Source organism: Moschus berezovskii, chromosome 4, assembly GCF_049115385.1.
Source record: "Moschus berezovskii isolate FMDL1 chromosome 4, NW_MosBer_1.0, whole genome shotgun sequence".
In the NCBI taxonomy this organism is placed as follows: Eukaryota; Metazoa; Chordata; class Mammalia; order Artiodactyla; family Moschidae; genus Moschus; species Moschus berezovskii.
The window spans coordinates 108,283,643-108,300,785 of NC_142463.1; the positions used below are offsets into that span (position 1 = coordinate 108,283,643).

The 17,143-nt window shown below is 54.0% G+C and overlaps 3 protein-coding genes across 7 annotated transcripts; all 3 read right to left on the bottom strand.

The window, feature by feature from the left end:
• Nucleotides 1-1,740: 1,740 nt before the first annotated feature.
• S100A6 (S100 calcium binding protein A6) lies at nucleotides 1,741-7,747 on the bottom strand. 3 transcript variants are annotated; one of them, XR_016037321.1, is made up of 5 exons: nucleotides 7,584-7,747; nucleotides 5,161-5,305; nucleotides 4,651-4,799; nucleotides 3,706-3,775; nucleotides 1,741-3,355 (listed from the first exon to the last, which is right to left on the bottom strand). XR_016037321.1 is itself a non-coding variant. In XM_055403512.2 (5 exons), exons 1-2 carry the CDS (start codon nucleotides 5,548-5,550, stop codon nucleotides 4,918-4,920), a joined length of 273 nt encoding a protein of 90 aa, XP_055259487.1. In that variant the 5' UTR covers nucleotides 5,551-6,641; the 3' UTR covers nucleotides 1,742-3,355; nucleotides 3,706-3,775; nucleotides 4,651-4,799; nucleotides 4,904-4,917. The 3 variants fall into 3 exon arrangements, 1 of the variants encoding a protein (XP_055259487.1); XR_016037320.1 differs by having other exon boundaries at nucleotides 7,573-7,747; XM_055403512.2 differs by lacking the exons at nucleotides 5,161-5,305; nucleotides 7,584-7,747 and adding exons at nucleotides 4,904-5,054; nucleotides 5,415-6,641 and having other exon boundaries at nucleotides 1,742-3,355.
• Nucleotides 7,748-7,941: 194 nt separating this feature from the next.
• Nucleotides 7,942-10,534, bottom strand: S100A5 (S100 calcium binding protein A5). 3 transcript variants are annotated; one of them, XM_055402750.2, is made up of 3 exons: nucleotides 10,370-10,534; nucleotides 9,940-10,098; nucleotides 7,942-8,214 (listed from the first exon to the last, which is right to left on the bottom strand). In XM_055402750.2, the coding sequence occupies exons 2-3, from the start codon at nucleotides 10,078-10,080 to the stop codon at nucleotides 8,071-8,073; spliced, it is 285 nt and encodes a 94-aa protein (XP_055258725.2). In that variant the 5' UTR covers nucleotides 10,081-10,098; nucleotides 10,370-10,534; the 3' UTR covers nucleotides 7,942-8,070. The 3 variants fall into 3 exon arrangements, with proteins under 3 accessions (XP_055258725.2, XP_055258726.2, XP_055258723.2); XM_055402751.2 differs by lacking the exon at nucleotides 10,370-10,534 and having other exon boundaries at nucleotides 7,942-8,211; nucleotides 9,940-10,336; XM_055402748.2 differs by lacking the exon at nucleotides 10,370-10,534 and having other exon boundaries at nucleotides 9,940-10,328.
• Nucleotides 10,535-13,815: 3,281 nt separating this feature from the next.
• On the bottom strand, nucleotides 13,816-16,274 carry S100A4 (S100 calcium binding protein A4). The gene is made up of 3 exons (XM_055403601.2): nucleotides 16,122-16,274; nucleotides 15,121-15,276; nucleotides 13,816-14,115 (listed from the first exon to the last, which is right to left on the bottom strand). The coding sequence occupies exons 2-3, from the start codon at nucleotides 15,259-15,261 to the stop codon at nucleotides 13,951-13,953; spliced, it is 306 nt and encodes a 101-aa protein (XP_055259576.1). The 5' UTR covers nucleotides 15,262-15,276; nucleotides 16,122-16,274; the 3' UTR covers nucleotides 13,816-13,950.
• Between the last annotated feature and the right edge of the window lie 869 nt (nucleotides 16,275-17,143).

Here is a 17,143-nt window from a genome sequence, read left to right on the forward strand (position 1 = left end):
TTTAGCCAATCATTCTGACTCAGAGTCCTTCCTGATGGTGCACACCTTGTTCAGCCAAGATGGATTCCAGAGAGAAGGATTCTGGGAGGTGGTCTGACATGTGGTGTATCCTTCTGACCTTTCCTGAACTCTTCCAGTTGGTGATGGCTTATTAGTTTCGTGTTCCTTACCAGGACCTACTGTGGAAAGCGACTCATGCAGTGGTTACTATGGTGCCTGGCCAGGGTGGGCGGTTTTAGTCAGTGTGCTTCCCCTAACACTGGGACTCTTCACATACCTTGAGAATTAAACTTGCAGGCATTCTGTACTTAATTGTTTTGCTCCAGAGCTTCCATGGTGGCCCAGATGGTAAAGAATCTGTCCACAATGCAGGAGACCTGGGTTCAATCCCTGGGTCGGGAAGATCCCCTGGAGTAGGAAATAGCAACCCATTCCAGTATACTTGCCCAGAGAATTCCATGGACAGAGGAGCCTGGCCAGGCTACAGTCCGTGGGGTCACAAAGAGTCGGACACGACTGAGCAACTAACACTTTCACTTTTCTTCCACTTGTCTCCCAAAGAGAGAGAGTCAAATGCTTACTATCTGTGGTAGGTCCCAAGGTTAAGCTCCAAGGAGCTCAAGAAAACAAAGCTATCTCTCTAGGTATTTATACTTCAAAAGAGAAGACTCGAAATTTAGATCTCTAGGATCCAAAAACTGGAGACTCCCGGAGCTATCTTCTTCCTAGAAAAATTTTATTTACATTCCAAAGGGTGGTGTTAGGATTCAGGCCAGTGACATTCCCAAGGAGACCATTCCAGAAGAAGAGAACATGTTCCCTTTCCCTCCTTACAAGTAGTGAAAAATCACCTTTCCTTGTCACTGGTCTTTGAATATCTGGTCCTTGAATGGGACCCAGCCCAGGATAAGATCCAGGCCAAGGCAACTCTGACTCACTGATTATTTCTGTAAATTATTTGGTACACTCTCAATACATAATGAAAACATTTAAGAGAAAAACATGAAAAAGAAATAGCCAGAATATGTCATGATGCGATAAGCACTGATGAACTGGCAAAGAGAATGGAGAGGCCCCAGTTCTGAACTTAAGTTTGCCCAGGGTGGAGGCACTTACTCCTTTACTGGTCTTTTCACTTGTCAAACGAGGTTAATAATTCATACTACCCATGAATCTTCTGGGCATCACAAAAGACAATGGATAAAAAAGTGCCTAAAACTAAAAGTGCTGTACAAATGTACAGCAGCTTTATTCTCCACTGTACTGGATACACTTGGCAGAGAACAAAGAGCCACATACTGTGACTCAGTCCTAAACTCCTTTGATTGGGGCCCGCCCCAGCTTACAGACTATGGGCTGTGATGTTGCTGTTTCAGCTTCCTAGGAGTCAGGCTGACTAGGCTGTAGGATTAATGCTTGTTTATACACCGCAAGGGAAAAGGGAGCCTCATCAAGGGGCCTGGGGGAACACGCAGCCACTTCCCTGGATCAGTCTCAGCAAAGGGACAAGGTGTGAAGCCCCCAGCTCACATCTGAACATTTCTTTCTGCTCTAAGCCCAGACCCCTGTTCCACAGTGTGAGCTAAAGGCTTCATGAAGCAAATGCAATAAAATATGACCAGCCTGTGCATCCCCTCCACACCTAATCCCACCGTCTGAGTAGAGCACCCACCAAATTTCACTGTAAATGCTGCTGCCTCCCACTGCCCCCCACAAAAAAAAACTTAAAAACCATAACTTCAAAGCAAACAGAAGATTTGCTATTTGTTTGAGGTTTTATTTTTAAAATCTGTGTTCCTATTCCCCTCTACTACTATGGAAAGACAGCTAATAAAGGACAAATCTGTTAAGGTGCAGGTGAACTGTACGTGTTTATTGATTTCCTTCCACCTCATGGCCTGCCCACCCACCAGAGCTCCCTGAAGATGCAGGGCTGAAGGCCTTGTCTGAGTAGCCCCCCACCCCCTGCAGTGGGTCTTCACCCACTGAAATGACCCCTCCTTCCTCTTTGTATGAAGGTCTTCTTGGCCCTGAAATTGAGGCAGGGGAGGGGAAGGGTTCAGATTCTATTTGTCTTTTGCAAACCGCCTTCGTTTCTTTGACTTGCTGGTGGTAGGCGTGTCTTAGATGAAGTTGAATTGCTTTATTAAAAAGCAGAGACATTACTTTGCCAACAAAGGTCCGTCTAGCCTGGAGAATCCCAGGGATGGGGGAGCCTGGTGGGCTGCCATCTATGGGGTCGCACAGAGTCGGACACGACTGAAGCGACTTAGCAGCAGCAGCAGCAGCAGTCAAGGCTATGGTTTTTCCAGTGGTCATGTATGGATTTGAGAGTTGGACTGTGAAGAAAGCTGATTGCCGAAGAATTGATGCTTTTGAACTGTGGTGTTGGAGAAGACTCTTGAGAGTTCCTTGGACTGCATGGAGAGCCAACCAGTCCATTCTAAAGAACATCAGTCCTGGGTGTTCATTGGAAGGACTGATGCTAAAGCTGAAACTTCAATACTTTGGCCACCTCATTGAAGAGTTAACTCACTGGAAAAGACTGATGCTGGGAGGGATTGGGGATGGGAGGAGACGGGGACGAAAGAGAATGAGATGGCTGGATGGCATCACTGACTCGATGGACATGAGTTTGAGTGAACTCCGGGAGTTGGTGATGGACAGGGAGGCCTGGCGTGCTGTGATTCATAGGGTCGCAAAGAGCTGGACACAACTGAGTGACTGAACTGAAGTTAGGTTTGTGTTTGTTCAGCCTCTAAACCATGCCCAACTCTTTGCAATGTCATGGACTGCAGCACACCAGGCTCCTCTGTCCTCCATTATCTCCCAGAGTTTGCTCAAACTCGTCTGTTGAGTTGGTGACACTATCTAACCATCTCATCCTCTGCCGCCCCCTCCTCCTTTTGCCTTCAGTCTTTCCCAGCATCAGGGTCTTTTTCAATGAATCAGCTCTTCGCATCAGGTGGCCAAAGTACTGAAGCTTCAGCTTCAACAACTGTCCTTCCAGTGAACATTCAGGGTTGATTTCCTTTCAGACTGACTGGTCTGATCTTGCTGTCCAAAGGTTAGGTGCCAGGAGCCAAAAGATCACCCGGCTGACATTCCCTGAGCACCAAGTGGCTCTTCTTCTCTGGAAGGGCTCCACCAACCACCATTGGCCCCTCCCCAGGGGCTGGAGAAAGCCAAACTCACCGGTCTGTAGCGTCCTGCTCTCTGCCCACAAGAGGGCGCTCACTCCATGCCCCAATATGCTGGCCTCTGGGGTTCTGGGAAGGTACCTTTCCAGATGGTGTTGGATGCAGCTCAGGCCCTGGGTCCCTTCCTGGTTCCCAACTGTGCCAGCCACTACACCCTGCGGGGAAGGAGAGGCCACTAGAGAAGGAGGGACACCAAAAGGTAAGGCTTCCAGTCCTCTCAAGACTGTCCACTCATCCCCACCCCAAGGAGGAAGAAGACAATGCCACAAACCTGGGCCCAGGGAAGTGCAGAGGTAAGAGGAGAAGGAGAATATGGTTTCCCTTTGAGGTCCCCAGAGCCTACAGAGGAACTTGCCTGGGGCCCACCAGGCCTGGAGGGGACAGAACTATGACAACTGCCCCATCACCCTGAGACACAATGTACCCCCTTGCCCCACCCTCACCCTGCACATGAAAACACTAATGCAAACAATGAACTCAGGCAACAATTCAGACAGTTACTCACCTTCCCTGATGGGGGCTGAGAATGAGGCTTTGCTCTGATGGAATAACCAGGGTGATTCATTCTGCTAAGGCTGTAGGGATTGGCTGGATCAATATTGATAGAAAAGTTTGAAGCCGTGGTTGCCCAGCCCTGGGATCCCCACCCCATCCTGGGGACCCCCCACTCCACCTCTTTCACGAACACCCCATGATTCACATATTCACACAGCTGCCAGCTTCTCAGACCACCGCCCCTAGTACAAAGAACCCTGCCCCCTGAATACACGGACAGACTCCTAAAGCGTGCTTCCCAACTTCGACCACCCAGGGCATAAGCAGCAGAACGGAACTCAAGCATCCAGTGTGCTGTCCGTCTGTGGTTGTCTCAACAGAATGACAGAACACTCCCTGACCAGGCGCTGGGCATATCAGTAGCGCCTTCTCTGCCCCCACTTCACTGTGGTGAGAACGTGGACCAGCCCACCCCCCCCCCCCAGCACTTGTGGCTCTTCCACTCTGACCATACCCAGAGCACAAATAAGTCTTCATCATCAGGGACCTTGCTAGTACTATCTCTGCTCCACTCTGGCCTCAACACAGCCTGACGCAAGCACCATTTCCTCCAAGCCCATCCCAGAACCCACTCTACTGGGGACCACTTGTGTGTGTGTGCATGCTAAGTCACTTCAGTCGTGTTCGACTCTTTGCAACTCCATGGACTGTAGCCCGCCAGGCTCCTCTGTCCATGGGATTCTCCAGGCAAGAATACTGGAGTGGGTTGTCATGCCCTTCTCCAGAGGATCTTCCGGACCCAGGGATCAAACCGCCATCTCTGATGTCTCATGCATGGGCAGGCAGTTCTTTACCACGAGCGCCACTTGGGAAGCTGGGAACCACTTGAGCCTTTCCTTAAGATGGCTTCACCCAGAGTGGACATCTTTTCTAATATACATAAAAGCCAACTTACGAGCTCACAGCCACTCTGTTAGGGTACATCCACCATCTTGTGAGCCTTCCCACCAGTTTTCCTGGCCTGGTGAGTCACTCCCAGAGGTAACTGTGAGAAAGCCATCTGATGGTTGATGCAGCATCAAGCAGAGGAGGAAACAGAAATCCCTGGGAAGTCAGGACACAGGGGTAGATTTAACCAAAAAATAATAATAAATTTATTGTACAATTACCACCATTAGACAGACAGACAAGATAGAGGACGTCTCCACCTCCCAGTTTATTTTCAGTCCCGGAGAAGTTCATTGCAGATCATAGCCAAGGCCCCCAGGAAGGTGACGTATTCTTGGAAGTTCACCACCTGGTCCTTGTTCTGGTCCAGTTCGTCCATTAGCTCTGCGACTTCAGCATCCTTCATCTTTTAATGTGTCAGAATGGGAAATCCGGACTCAACGGTGATGAGACCTTGAGTTCTCTGCGTTTCCCCCTCCCAGGCAGCCCTCTCTCATACAAGTGTCTCAATTCTCACCCGTCACCAAAGATCCAGTTCCACCTGGGGTTCACTTGGCTTTGCCTCTCCTCTGTTCCTCACTCAAGGGGAGGGAATACCAGGCTGAGAGTATCCCCAGCCCCGCAGGAGTGTGAGCCAATGGTAAGGCATGTGGTCCAGGGCCCTGGAATGTGGACAGGGGTGAGTCAGATGCACCTGGCACCCCGCCCTCTCCCAATCCTACTCTGAAGAGTGGGAGGTGGGGAGAGGGCGCCTGGGAGGCTCACTCATCTCCCCAGGGGTGAGCTCCTTCTGGACAAGCTCTCTCAGCTCCTTCTTGCTCAAGGTGTTCTCGTCACCCTCACGGCCGGAGTACTTGTGGAAGATGGCCACCAGGAGGCTAATGGCCTGATCCAGGGGCATCCCCATAGCTGAAGACAGGGCTCAGAGCTGCAGGCAGAGGGACAGGTCAGCACCCTGGGCAGCAAGGCCTTCTCACTTACCCACACGCCTCAAGACCACTGTCAAGCAACCCCTTCAACTCCCTTTGACTGCTGCTGCTGCTGCTGCTAAGTCACTTCAGTCGTGTCCGACTCTGTGTGACCCCATAGACGGAAGCCCACCAGGCTCCCCCGTCCCTGGGATTCTCCAGGACTAGGGTGGGGTAAACCCTGGTGGAGAAAGGAGAAAGCCCAGGGCTGGAAGGGCAGGGGGAGGGCAGACTCTAGGGCCAAGAGATGAGTGCCCTGCAGAGAAGGGAACCAGAGCAGAGGTGGTTCAAGGATCCTAAGGAATAAGCAGGACCACGGTTGAGAACTCTTCTCTAGGGATTCCAAGAAAGTTGGGGAGTATGTTGGGAGAGTGGGATGGAGGCTGCACACCCAGTCCCCCCTCACAGGACCACATACCGTGGCACTGACACACCCCACAGCCGGGACACACCCTCCTGCACCCTACAAGGCCCGCTGTGGGGAGCTGCCCCATAGGATGCCTTAGCCCGGGCCAGCCTGCCTCTCCCCGCCACCGGCCTACTCTGACTGCGGGCGGACTAACCCGGGAGCGCCGCCCCAGAAGGACCGGGGCTGCCCTGGTGAGAACTCAGCGCGGGTTGCAGCGAAAGGAGAAGGGAGCGACCAAGCGGATCGGCCAGCCCGCCTTACAGCTGCGGTCAGCGAAGCCGGTGCGCGAGGGCGCCCGCCGCCCGCGCCCGGCCCTCGCCCCAGCCTGCCGCTCCTCACAGCACACCCGGCCGGACTTCCCACGCCCTGCCGCGGGGGCTTCTCGGGGCTCCGTGGGGCGGGTGTGAGGGGCTCAAAAGACCTGCACTCCCTCCTAATCTCCAAAACTCAGTGTGTCCCCCGTGTCGGGGTGTGACAGGGCAAGGGGAGGAGCCGGAGAACGGGGCAGCTACTGTCTGTCTGTCCGTGTAGAAGTAAGGGGGTGGCGATGCAGGGAAAACCCTAGATGAAGGATAGAACTGACAGGGCATCTGGAACACCCATCCCACTAGGGAAAATAACTTCCTGCCACCACCACCACCCTCTCCCGTCCCCCACCCCACCCCCTCCCGAATTCCACTGGGAACCTCTTGCCCTCTAAAGTGCGCGCACACCCGAGCGGAGCCCCGTGTCATTAGTTATTTACCCTCCACTGCAAAGTTTTTCAGATCCTCTCCTAAGAAAGGATTTTGATACGGAGAGGCGGGGAGAGCAGACATTTCTGGACCCCAGAGATGATGGGGGTGGGGCTCATTGCCAAGGGGGAAATGGGGGAGAAGGGGGCTGGCGTGGAGGTCAAGGCCAGACTGTTTTCTTAGTGTGCTGGCGTAGGGGAGAGGGAGAGCCTCCTGGGAGCCAGGGACAAGGCATTCTGGCCTGCCCACCACTGCCCTCAGAGCCACATCCCAGCTGCCCACCCCCCCCACCCCACCCCCGTGATAGGGACAGAATAAGGGGGCCAAGTACTGGGATAGTTAATCCCACTAGGGGACTATAAGTAGAAAAAGTATGAGAGACCCCTATGAACTGATGATTACTCAAGAAAGTGGGTTTACTTAGCCACAAAACCAAGCAGGCTTGCTTAGCAACGAAGCAATGCATCAGAAACATAAGACATACCCCCAAACAACAAAACAGTGATGGTATGAGCCCCACACACTGCCCAGTGAGCTCAGTAAGTAATGATCCCTAGGTCATGCTCCCTGTACACATAAAAAACAGTAATTTGTGGACCTAACTTGACCATGTAGAGACAACAAAACTCCCCTGCTCAACCCAGAGGAGGAGCTAATGATGGAAGCATGATGTCTACTCCAGAAAGACAAAGGTCTTCGCCCCCTCCCCACCTTTCCTCTGATTGTAAAACTGTAACCCAGTAAGTTCGTAGGGCCCGGCATCTCTCATTCACCCGCTTGTAAGCCTCACAATCGTCCTTTTCCAGTAAATCACTTACCTATCACTTACCCTCTTGCTGAATACTTTGCTGTGCTGAGACATAAAGGGCTATGGTACCAGAGCTCTTTGGAGCTCCTGAAACAGCACCTAAGGATTTCACCCGTGTCCTCATTCCCCGAGCACTTTCCCCCAGCAGCTTTCTCTGCATACTTGCAGCATTCCCTTGAGGCAAGCAAAAGCCTGGCCCCACTTCCCCATTTTTTTTTTTTTTTGAGGGCAACACTAAGCCTGGATAAGATTAGTCACAGCCACTCTGAAAGAAACTCAGAACCCTAACTCCCAGAGGCTGTCCACTTACTCAGGGAGCTCTGCCTGGCCCCACCCCACCCCCAGTCAAGGTGGAAAAGAATCTACCAAACCAGCCCTGGACACCTGGAATGGAAAACCTTTATTCCTCTGCTGGAGTTGAAGGCTGAAGCAGGGTCTTTCTGGGAGGGAGGGGAAGGCGAGGGGCCATGGAGGGTTTGTGAGCAGAGCTGCAGGGGCCAGGCCCCGGTCATTGGTTCTCCTCCAGAAAGAAGTCATTGTAGGCCATGCACAGCGTGGTCAGGAACACAGAGTACTCCTTGAAGTCAATCTCCTGGTCACTGTTCTTGTCCAAACTCTTCATCAGGTCGTCAGTGCTGCTCTCCCTCATCTTCTTCGAGGGCCCAGATAGAGAGACAGGTCAGCCAGCCACCTCTCCCAGCCCTGCCGTGCCCCCTGGGAAGATTTCCTCAGGCTGATCCCCAGTTGAGTCAGCAACACGGAGCCTCTCAACCCCCAGAGTCTCCCCCCAGGCCACAGCCAGCATGGGATCTGACACCAAGCAGAGCCTCCGTGACCTGACTTCCCAGTCTGAATAAATGACTAGAGTGCAGGCTAGTGCAGGCACTGCTCTTCCTCTCGACAATTTCTACAGTTCAAAGAAGCAGCTAAATTTCCTACAACACCTCATAGAAACAGCTTGCTAACTATACTGGCTCCGAGCAGGATCCAAGTCTTACTCTGTCCCTGTTGGGGATCGTTCAGAACTCCAGCAGATCGCACATCCCTCCACGAGAGCAGTGGTTACAGCTCCGTGTTCCCTAGCTAGGAGAGCCTGCAGGACAGCTGTATGGAACGACTGCATGGCACCCAGGCCTGCTGTCTGTCTGGTCCCCTGCCCTCCCAGCCCAGCTCTACAAGAGGAGGGAGACAGGGCACTTGGGGGGAACAGGAAGAAGATACAGGCACATCCTGCCCTCTCCTCTTCACTGCCCTCCACTCCAGCTTTGCCACAGGAGATATACGTATACAAGACGTTGGGACACACGGAGATGGAAACAGCCTCTGTGACGCCATGCTTGTCCCCAGTCTGGGCTCCTGTTATAGCCAGGCCCTCCCCAGGGCCTCCGTCTCCCTGTAATTAACCCTGCCGGACCCATGGCCCCTCCCTCTGCCTTCATTAGCTCCAGGATGCAGAGAAGTAGGCAGGAAGGCCAGAGGGGAGGCCTGGTGACACCCAGACCTGCTTTGGTCCCCTGTCCACAGAGACACATTCCCACTTTTCTCTCGGGAGGTCCACTAAGGTTCAGGATGCCACAGGAGAGCCCCCCACCCCAGGCTGATTTTAAAGGAAAGAGGGAGAGTGATACATGGGGCTGGCCTGGAATTCCAGCCTCTCACTAGCTGGAGATTATATAATGTATCTGAGCCTCAATTTTTTTTTTAACTGTAACAATAATATGGTGACTACCTCATAGGCCTCTCCCTCTGCCAGTTGCCTCCCTCCCACCATCTCCATCTGGTAAGAATCAGTTCTGCTTCCTTCCAACCTGTGTTAGCAAACTAGCAGAATGGTCCTTTTGGGTCCCATGTCAGCCTCAGCGGAAAGCCCCGGTGGCAGTGGACACAAAGAGCAGGACCAGGTGGGCGCCCTGCCTGTGAGTTCTGCAGAGCTGACTGGACCCTGGATCCCCTCACCCACCACCCACCCCATTCCTCTCACAGATTCCACAGGCGCAGGAACCCAGCCTCAGCCCGGAAGTCTCCTTGGTCTCCTTCTGTGAATCCCTCACCCAGGCTGAGGCCTACCCTGCAAACACCGCTCTTCTCCTTTCCCAGTGATACCTGATTCATCCCTCGGCACTAGGTCTAGAGTTGTATACGCCCAAGATGTTCACCGTCTTCCTTGGGTCTCCACCCCTACTTTTGGCCATCCTGCCCTGGCTGAGACTGGTATACCTTGCAGACAGACATGTGTCCCCTCTGGAGGGGCCTCCCCTCCTCGTGCTGGGGAGCCCCTGACAGTGGCATCCATTCTTCCCCTTCTCTTCCCTCCCCTCCCCCACTGTGCCCAGGGAGCACGGGGACTCTGGGGTCCAGGGGAGGGACCAGAACCTACCTCACCAAGACACAGCTCCTTCTTGATCAGTTCCTTCAGCTCCTTCCTACTCAGAGTCAGTTTGCTGCCCTCTCTCCCAGAATATTTATGGAAAGTGGTGACCATAGTGGTCAGGGCCTTCTCCAGAGGGGTCTCCATCATGGTGTGCAGTTCCAGAGACTGAAGGGAGAAGGAAAGATCACATTCCCCAGGAAGCTGGACCCCATCATTAGCCCCTCTCCAAGCTTCTCCTTCAAGGACCAGTGACTAGAACACATGGTGAGACCAAAGTCTAGCACATGGACCCCAATGTCTCAGGATAGGCTGTAGTGAGACCCACAGCAGACTTGGAACAGCCAGAGCCTGACCAGCCCTGGAAAGAGACTGCACACATTCCTGCTTAGAAGATGTTGAAAAAAAGGTCTAGGGGCAGAGGGAGTAACAAGCTGACCTCCCCAGAAGAACTGGTGACAGATGGTGGAGCCAATGAAGGGTCAGGATTTTCTTCCGGCCTGACCCAGCTTGGGCACTCATTCTCCAGAGGTCATTCTCCTTACCCCAAGTCACCCTTCTTGGCCCCAGAGCCTGAACCACCCACTATCAGGGAGTGTCCCATTACAGAAGTGGGGGACAGGGCAAAGAGAGAGTCCACGGGTTGGAGGAACCTGGGGCTGGAACTGGAAGATAAGATCTCAACAGGAAGCCAGGAGGGGTGACAAGACTTGTCCAGCTGGTCCCTAGGCTCCAGTCCAGAAACTGTACACACAGATCAGTCATGAGTCAGTGAAGGAAGTGGGCCTCCTCTCCAGGGTCATTGTGAGAGCTGGATCCAGAGACTGGGTCTGATGGGGCCCTCCATTCCACCAGCACAGCCACACACCCCTCCAAAGAAGAAGCTGTTGGAGCTCCTATGACTCAGACTTGGAAACCACTTGCCCCTTAGGCAGGAAGGAGCCAACACCCAAGGAACTTGGGGGCTGCAGGTAAATCTGTGTAGGGTCCTGAACCAGGAAAGGAGGAAGAAGCTGCTGTCTCCTACCCGAAGTCCGAAGCCCACCTGGCTATTCTTGAACCGGACCTGTCATTCATCTCCTACCACCCCAAACCCTCAGCTTCTCCCCACCACCGGGAGACTCAGCCAGGACCACAGTGGAAGGCGAGGGTCTCGGCAGTTGCAACAGCCTCCTTGCTAGTTCTGATCCCCACCTCCACCTCCAGAGCCACATCTCAGGAAATTCTCATAGCCTTGATGCCAAATACTCGGCCCTCTCCTCCCTGAGCACATGCCGACTCATCAGACCCAGCCTTTCTTGGTGGAAGTCACCAGAGCTTGTCAGCCTCTGGCCTCATCGCCCAGCTTGCCCTACCATATAAATGAGCAGGGAGATCAGAAGGAAGGACTCACCAAGGAAGGAGAGAGCTGGAGAAGTCAAGCGGCAGACACAGGCTGCCTGCCACTGCTCTCTGCCTTTATTCCCTTGTTCCAGTCCCCAGGAAACCAGGGGAAAGAAAGAAAGGGCCAATAAGAAGGGGCGAGGGACAAAGAGGCCTAGGGCAGAGCCTCCTGGGACAAGGCTGCAAAGAAACCCCCTTTTGCGAATCTCACCTTCCTTGTTTCTAAACAGAGGGGATGGGAGCATACTGAGTTTACCACGGTACATACATTCTCAATCCCAGAAGCTTTGTCTTTCCAACCAAAACCCAGAACTCACAATCTGATGGGATGACAGCCAGGCTCCCTGGAAAGAAGAATCAGGAGGTATGCAGGGTATCCACCCATACCCTAGGCTGCTCTTTGTATTGGGAACCTCCCACCCACCCCAAGAGCAGAATAGATGCATCTCAAGATGGGAATCAGCAGGGAAAGATTTTTCCTGCCAAGGGCATGGTCAAGGTCATTAGCGAGTAGGGAGACTAAGATTTTTAAAGGACTTTTCAATGATGATTTCTTCGACACCTCACTGGTCACCATGGAAAAGAACTGTCAGAGACTCTTGGAGAACTGAAAATCGGAGAGACCAAGGTGGAAATTGGGGAAGGGTAGAGCTGGGTGATGGGGTAGAGGCTGTGGACTCTGGGGAGCAGGTTCAAGGTGCAGTAATGACCAGGGTTTGGGTCAAGGAGATTTGCCTATATCCCAGGAGAGACTCAGACATTGTTCTGTGATTAGTTGCTCAGTTGTGTCTGACTCTTTGCAACCCCATGGACTGTAGCCCACCAGGCTCCTCTGTCCATGAGATTCTCCAGGCAAGAATACTGGAGTGGGTTACCACACCCTCCTCCAGGGAATCTTCCCAAACCAGGGATCGAAACCGGGTCTCCTACATTGCATGTGGAATCTTTACCTTCTGAGCCACCAGGGAAGCCCAAGAATACTGGAGGGGGTAGCCTATCCCTTCTCCAGGGGATCTTCCCAACCCAGGAACCGTGTCGGGTTCTCCTGCATTGCAGGCAGATTTTTAACCAGCTGAGCTACCAGGGAAGTGCAGACATTGTTCTACCACCAACCAGTTCAAGAATGAGAAGAGAACAGAGTCAGGGGCTTAGCACCTGTGGCTGATGCCGCCCCACCCTAGCCTGCCTAGACGCTCCCAGCTGCCCCCAATTCCACCCCCACCCCCAGCTGCCAAAGGTAAAGAGGCAGCAGGGACTGGTCGCTAAGCAACAGGAGTTTCCAAAGTAGAGAGTGATGCAGAAGGGAGACTCAGGGGAGGGCACTCCAGTGGAAGATGGGCCGACTGGGGCGGGGGATGAGGGGGAGAAGGAACAAGTGGCAAACTTTTTCCTGGATCAAAATTCTATCCAAGTCTCTGTCGCCACACTCTGAAGGAACGTCTGAGTCACCTACCCCTCTCCTCTGCGACTTGAGAGAAAAACAACGTGATGAGAAGGAAAGGGGAAAGCTTGAAAGTCACGGGAACCAGACCTTCTCTGTCTCTGCACCTGCCTTCCACTCACCTCTTCATTGCAGGTCCCTGTACCACCCAAGCAAGGCCTGGAAATATAACCCCCACCCACTGCAGGCTGGAGCCGCTGGTCTTTAACCTAAAGAGAAGCACTATCGTGCCTGATACTTTTGGGAGCGGGAGTGGGGTGGGGGGAGTCTCAATTCACTTATCAGATCTCATGCCTAGAATTTTGTCTCCAAAACTCTGGTTGCCTCCCTCCATCTCCCTCCCTCCCAACCCAGTTACTGTCCACTCATCAGTTCCGAGGTCCTTGGATGGACCTTGATGGAGCATGACTGTTAACTGGGAACGAATCTCATCCTAGGGCCTCCGGGAGAGACGGGGTTAGAGAAGGATGATACTCTCATGCTGTGGCCATCAACCTGCCCTTCCTCCGTGTCACCTCCCTGATCTGACCCTGGACAGGAAGGATTCATCTTTCCTGGGGTCTGAAGCCAGGGCACTGGAACAGGTGGCAGGCAGGGCTGGAGCTGTAAGTGTCAGGAGTGAGCCTTGCTCCCCATTCCACTCCGGCCTCACTACTTCCTCCCCATGACTCAGCCCTTTCCCCACCACCCCAGGGCACCCACACTCCATTCCAGACCCCAACCAGGAGCAGATGTGACCTTCGAATCCATCCCAGCCCCAGTCAGAGGTCCTGCCGGAGGCAAAGCTGGGGAGGTGGGATGGGTGAGAACACTGGCTAAGATCCTACAGCTGGGATGTTCCAAGCCTCTGGGGTCCCTTTCCCTGCCTTTGACCCCATCTGTCTGCCACTCACATGCACAGTCACCCACATCCCTCTCCCATCTTCACTAGTCTGCTCTCCACTCTCCACAACACTACAGCTCAACTCCCAGCATCCTCCATTACCCGCTCCCCACTGCCCCCACAAGTGTCCCTCACGCCCCACCCCACGCCCCCAGAGTTGCTCAGACCATCAGCCTCATAGCTTTCAAGAATCTTTATTGAACTTTTTCAGTATTATGCTCACGTCTGGAGGAGCCAGGGTAAGATGATATGCCCACTGCCAACAGGGGAGACCCCAGCTGGCAGCCCCCCACCACCCACACATGAGGAGCCTTCATTTTTTCCGGGGTTGCTTATCAGGGAAACCTTCGAAGAACTCATTGCACATCATGGCGATGCAGGACAGGAAGACGCAGTACTCCTGGAAGTCCACCTCGTTATCCTTGTTGCAGTCCAGGTTGCTCATCAGTTTCTGGAACGCAGCTTCATCCGTCCTTTTCTGCAGGAGGAAGAGGCTACGGGTGGACACCGGAAGCGAGGTCGGGGTGGGGGAGTGGGGCAGAGCCCGGACAGGGTGAGGTTTGCACCTCCAGGTGGGAGCTCAGGAAGGCACAGGCACCCCTTGGGGGGCTGGCTTTGGACCTCCAGCCATAGGGGCTAAGCTACCCCTCAGGTGAAGCCTGAGGACCTGGGTACAGCGGGATAAAGGAGACCACAGCCTCTTCTGCCAAGGCCATTTTAAGAGTCCAGTTGCACAGTGGTCACGAAAGCAGTACAGAAGCAGCATAAAGGGTGATACAGATGGCATCCGGGATTGCTCAGCAGAAGTCTGTAGGTGTGTGCGTGTCTCCAGACAACTATACCTTCACGCCCACAAGCCAAATAGAAACTCAAAAGTGGTTTATGGGGCGGGGGGGATGGTGATAAAATAGGAATATGAGATTAACAGAGATACACTACTGTATATAAAAGAGATAAAAGAGTTACTGTATAACACAGGGAACTGTATTCAATGTTGTGTAATAACTTATAATGGAAAAGAATCTGAAAAAACAGACATGTGTATATCACTAAATCACTTTGCTGTACACCTGAAATGAACACACTGTAAATCAATGATATTTCAACTAAAAAAAAAAAGAAGGCATATAACTTTCACAGAATATTAAAAAAAAGAGAAAGAGATTCATTGCTGAAGTGATGGCAAGAGTTCGACCATCACAGTTCATGATCTCAGCTTTAATCACTGACTACCTTGGGAAGTTACTTAGCCTCTCTGAGCATCAGTTTCCCTCCAGGGAAGTTGTACAGAGCACCGTACCCTATCTGCTCACTCTGCCCTCTTTCTGAGGGTGCTAGGAAGCGAGCGGTGGGTGCTCACCGTGCTTTGGCCCCGGGCAGCCAGGGTAAGCTCTCTGCCCAGAAATTGTCCATGTCAGCAGCAGCTGCCAGCTGTAGGTAGTGCTGGTCAGAGGACAGGTGCCTCCCAGGCAGTGTCACTCACCCCCAAGAAGCTGGGCAGCTCCCGGGTCAGCAGCTCCTTTAGCTCAGACTTGTTGAGCTTGAACTTGTCACCCTCCTTGCCCGAGTACTTGTGGAAGGTGGACACCATCGCATCAAGGGCCTTCTCCAGGGGATATGCCATGGCAGCAGTCAGGAGCTGGGGCAGGGTCAAAAAGACAACCTTATTTTCCCCACCCCACCCCCATCCCTCAGGGAGCACACTGGTGACACTGCCCCCATCCAGAAAGGGGTTCAGAAAGGGGATCAGCTCCTAGCGGGAGTGGGAAATGTATGCTTGGGGCAGTGAACCCCTGCAGGGCCTGGTGCTCAGGCTCCAGGTTCCAGGCAGCTAACTCCCCAGCTGCACTTTCTCCACCCTCACTGGGTCCATTCACTCACTCCTACTCCTATACTCAGCCCACAGCAGCCCCACCCCAGCCCATTCTTTCCCCCTCCCAGCACTGGGCTGGGCGAGGCTGCTGGAGGCTTGCCCAGGGGCCTAGCGGAAAAAACCAGTGCATAGGGAGGGGCAGGGTGAGGTGGCAGAGGCACGGATGCAGGGGAGGGACGGGGAGGCCACCCTCCCTTGGGCCGGGCTGCTGTGTGCAGGGCCGAGGCTCCTAGGACATAACCAGCCGGAGCCCACAGTCGCCTTCTGCCTTCACTGTGCTTTCCACACCCAAGTGTGCACCCAGCAGACACCAGCCAACGTGCACACCCTCCAGTCACATGCACCAAAAAACATACAGCAGCAACAACGCAGGCAAGCCCCAGCATCACAGAACCCCTCAGACAGTTCCCATCCAGCCACCTGCACACTTGTTGTTCTTTCTTGAATGCACACGCACTTGTGCACACACACACCACCCACCCCAGAGCCTCCTCATCGGAATCTCACATCTGGACCTGTTTAGCACCTCTGGCCCCCACCCACCTCCCTTTCTCCTGACCCCAGCCTCAGCCTAACACCCCTCGCATGCCAATCAGGCGACCACGACTCACCCAGAGAGAGGAAGTCTGGAGAGAGATGATGGGCAGAGAGGAAGAATGGGGAGAACCCAGCAGTCTGACCTATTTATACCCGGGCCAGGCCCTGCCCCTGGCAGGGGATGGGGGAGAACGGGACCCAGCCCTCCTATCGTGGGCTGATGTGGTGAACTCCGCGGCCCCCCTCCACCCCCCTCCACCCGCCCAGCCTGGAAAGCCAGCTTCCTGCCCCAGCAGGCACAGACGGACATGGGAGAGCCCCAGGGGCACAGGCGGGGGCCTGGAGGGAGGGTGTGCACAGCTCAGCTTGAGTTTTAGGGAGCTGGGGGAGGGGACAGGTTGTGCCTGGGGCATGAGGGACAAGGAGGATGTGGTCCCACCAGGCAGAGAGGGGTGGAAGGTGGCAGGTGGGAAACTGCCCTGGAACGTGGCAGCCCGAGAGCACAGGGAGGGCCCCTCGGTTCGGTGCTGGGGACGGCTCATGCTGCCCTGCGCCCCTCCCCAAAGAGCTTCCTACTATGTTGAGTGAGCCCCAGGACGGGAGCTGGGGTCTGGGAGGAGGAACAGGCTAACACCCAAAGGAGGCTTGGGGACCACCACAGGCACATCCTTGGAGAAAGGCACTGGATGCAGGAGTGATGGAATGGGGAAGGAGAGGCATGCCTTAGGGCTCAGGGATGGACTGGGGCAGAGGGTGTGGGAGGGGGCTCAGATTTGGGCTGGGTGCCAGGGATGAAGAGGGCAGGTAGCGGAGGAAAGTTAGAGGCGATGCAGCACAAAATGAGGGGAGGCAGGGGTCAGGGGAACTTCTCAGGGTAAGGTATGTGCTCAGGGGTCGAGGGAGGGTCAGGAGTCGGGGTTAAACCCTTCAGGTGGCTTTGGCTTCAAGGAGAGGGGTCTGCCTGAAGGTCTCCCTCCTTGCCCTTCAACAGCAGAGCACCCCTCCCCAGATGGTCAGGGAGCAACACCCTGGTCCAACCCCTAATCCGATTAGTGCTGCTCTCTGGGCTCTCACAGCCCAGGGCGGTAACAGACCC

Coding starts and splice junctions, on each gene's coding strand:
- S100A6 (XM_055403512.2), bottom strand. CDS start 5,550: ATGGGGATGCCCCTGGATCAGGCCATTAGCCTCCTGGTGGCCATCTTC. Junction 5,055..5,414: donor GAAGGAGCTCACCCCTGGGG/AGATGAGTGAGC, acceptor TTCTGACACATT/AAAAGATGAAGGATGCTGAA.
- S100A5 (XM_055402750.2), bottom strand. CDS start 10,080: ATGATGGAGACCCCTCTGGAGAAGGCCCTGACCACTATGGTCACCACT. Junction 8,215..9,939: donor AGGAGCTGTGTCTTGGTGAG/GTAGGTTCTGGT, acceptor GGGCCCTCGAAG/AAGATGAGGGAGAGCAGCAC.
- S100A4 (XM_055403601.2), bottom strand. CDS start 15,261: ATGGCATATCCCCTGGAGAAGGCCCTTGATGCGATGGTGTCCACCTTC. Junction 14,116..15,120: donor AGCTGCCCAGCTTCTTGGGG/GTGAGTGACACT, acceptor TTCCTCCTGCAG/AAAAGGACGGATGAAGCTGC.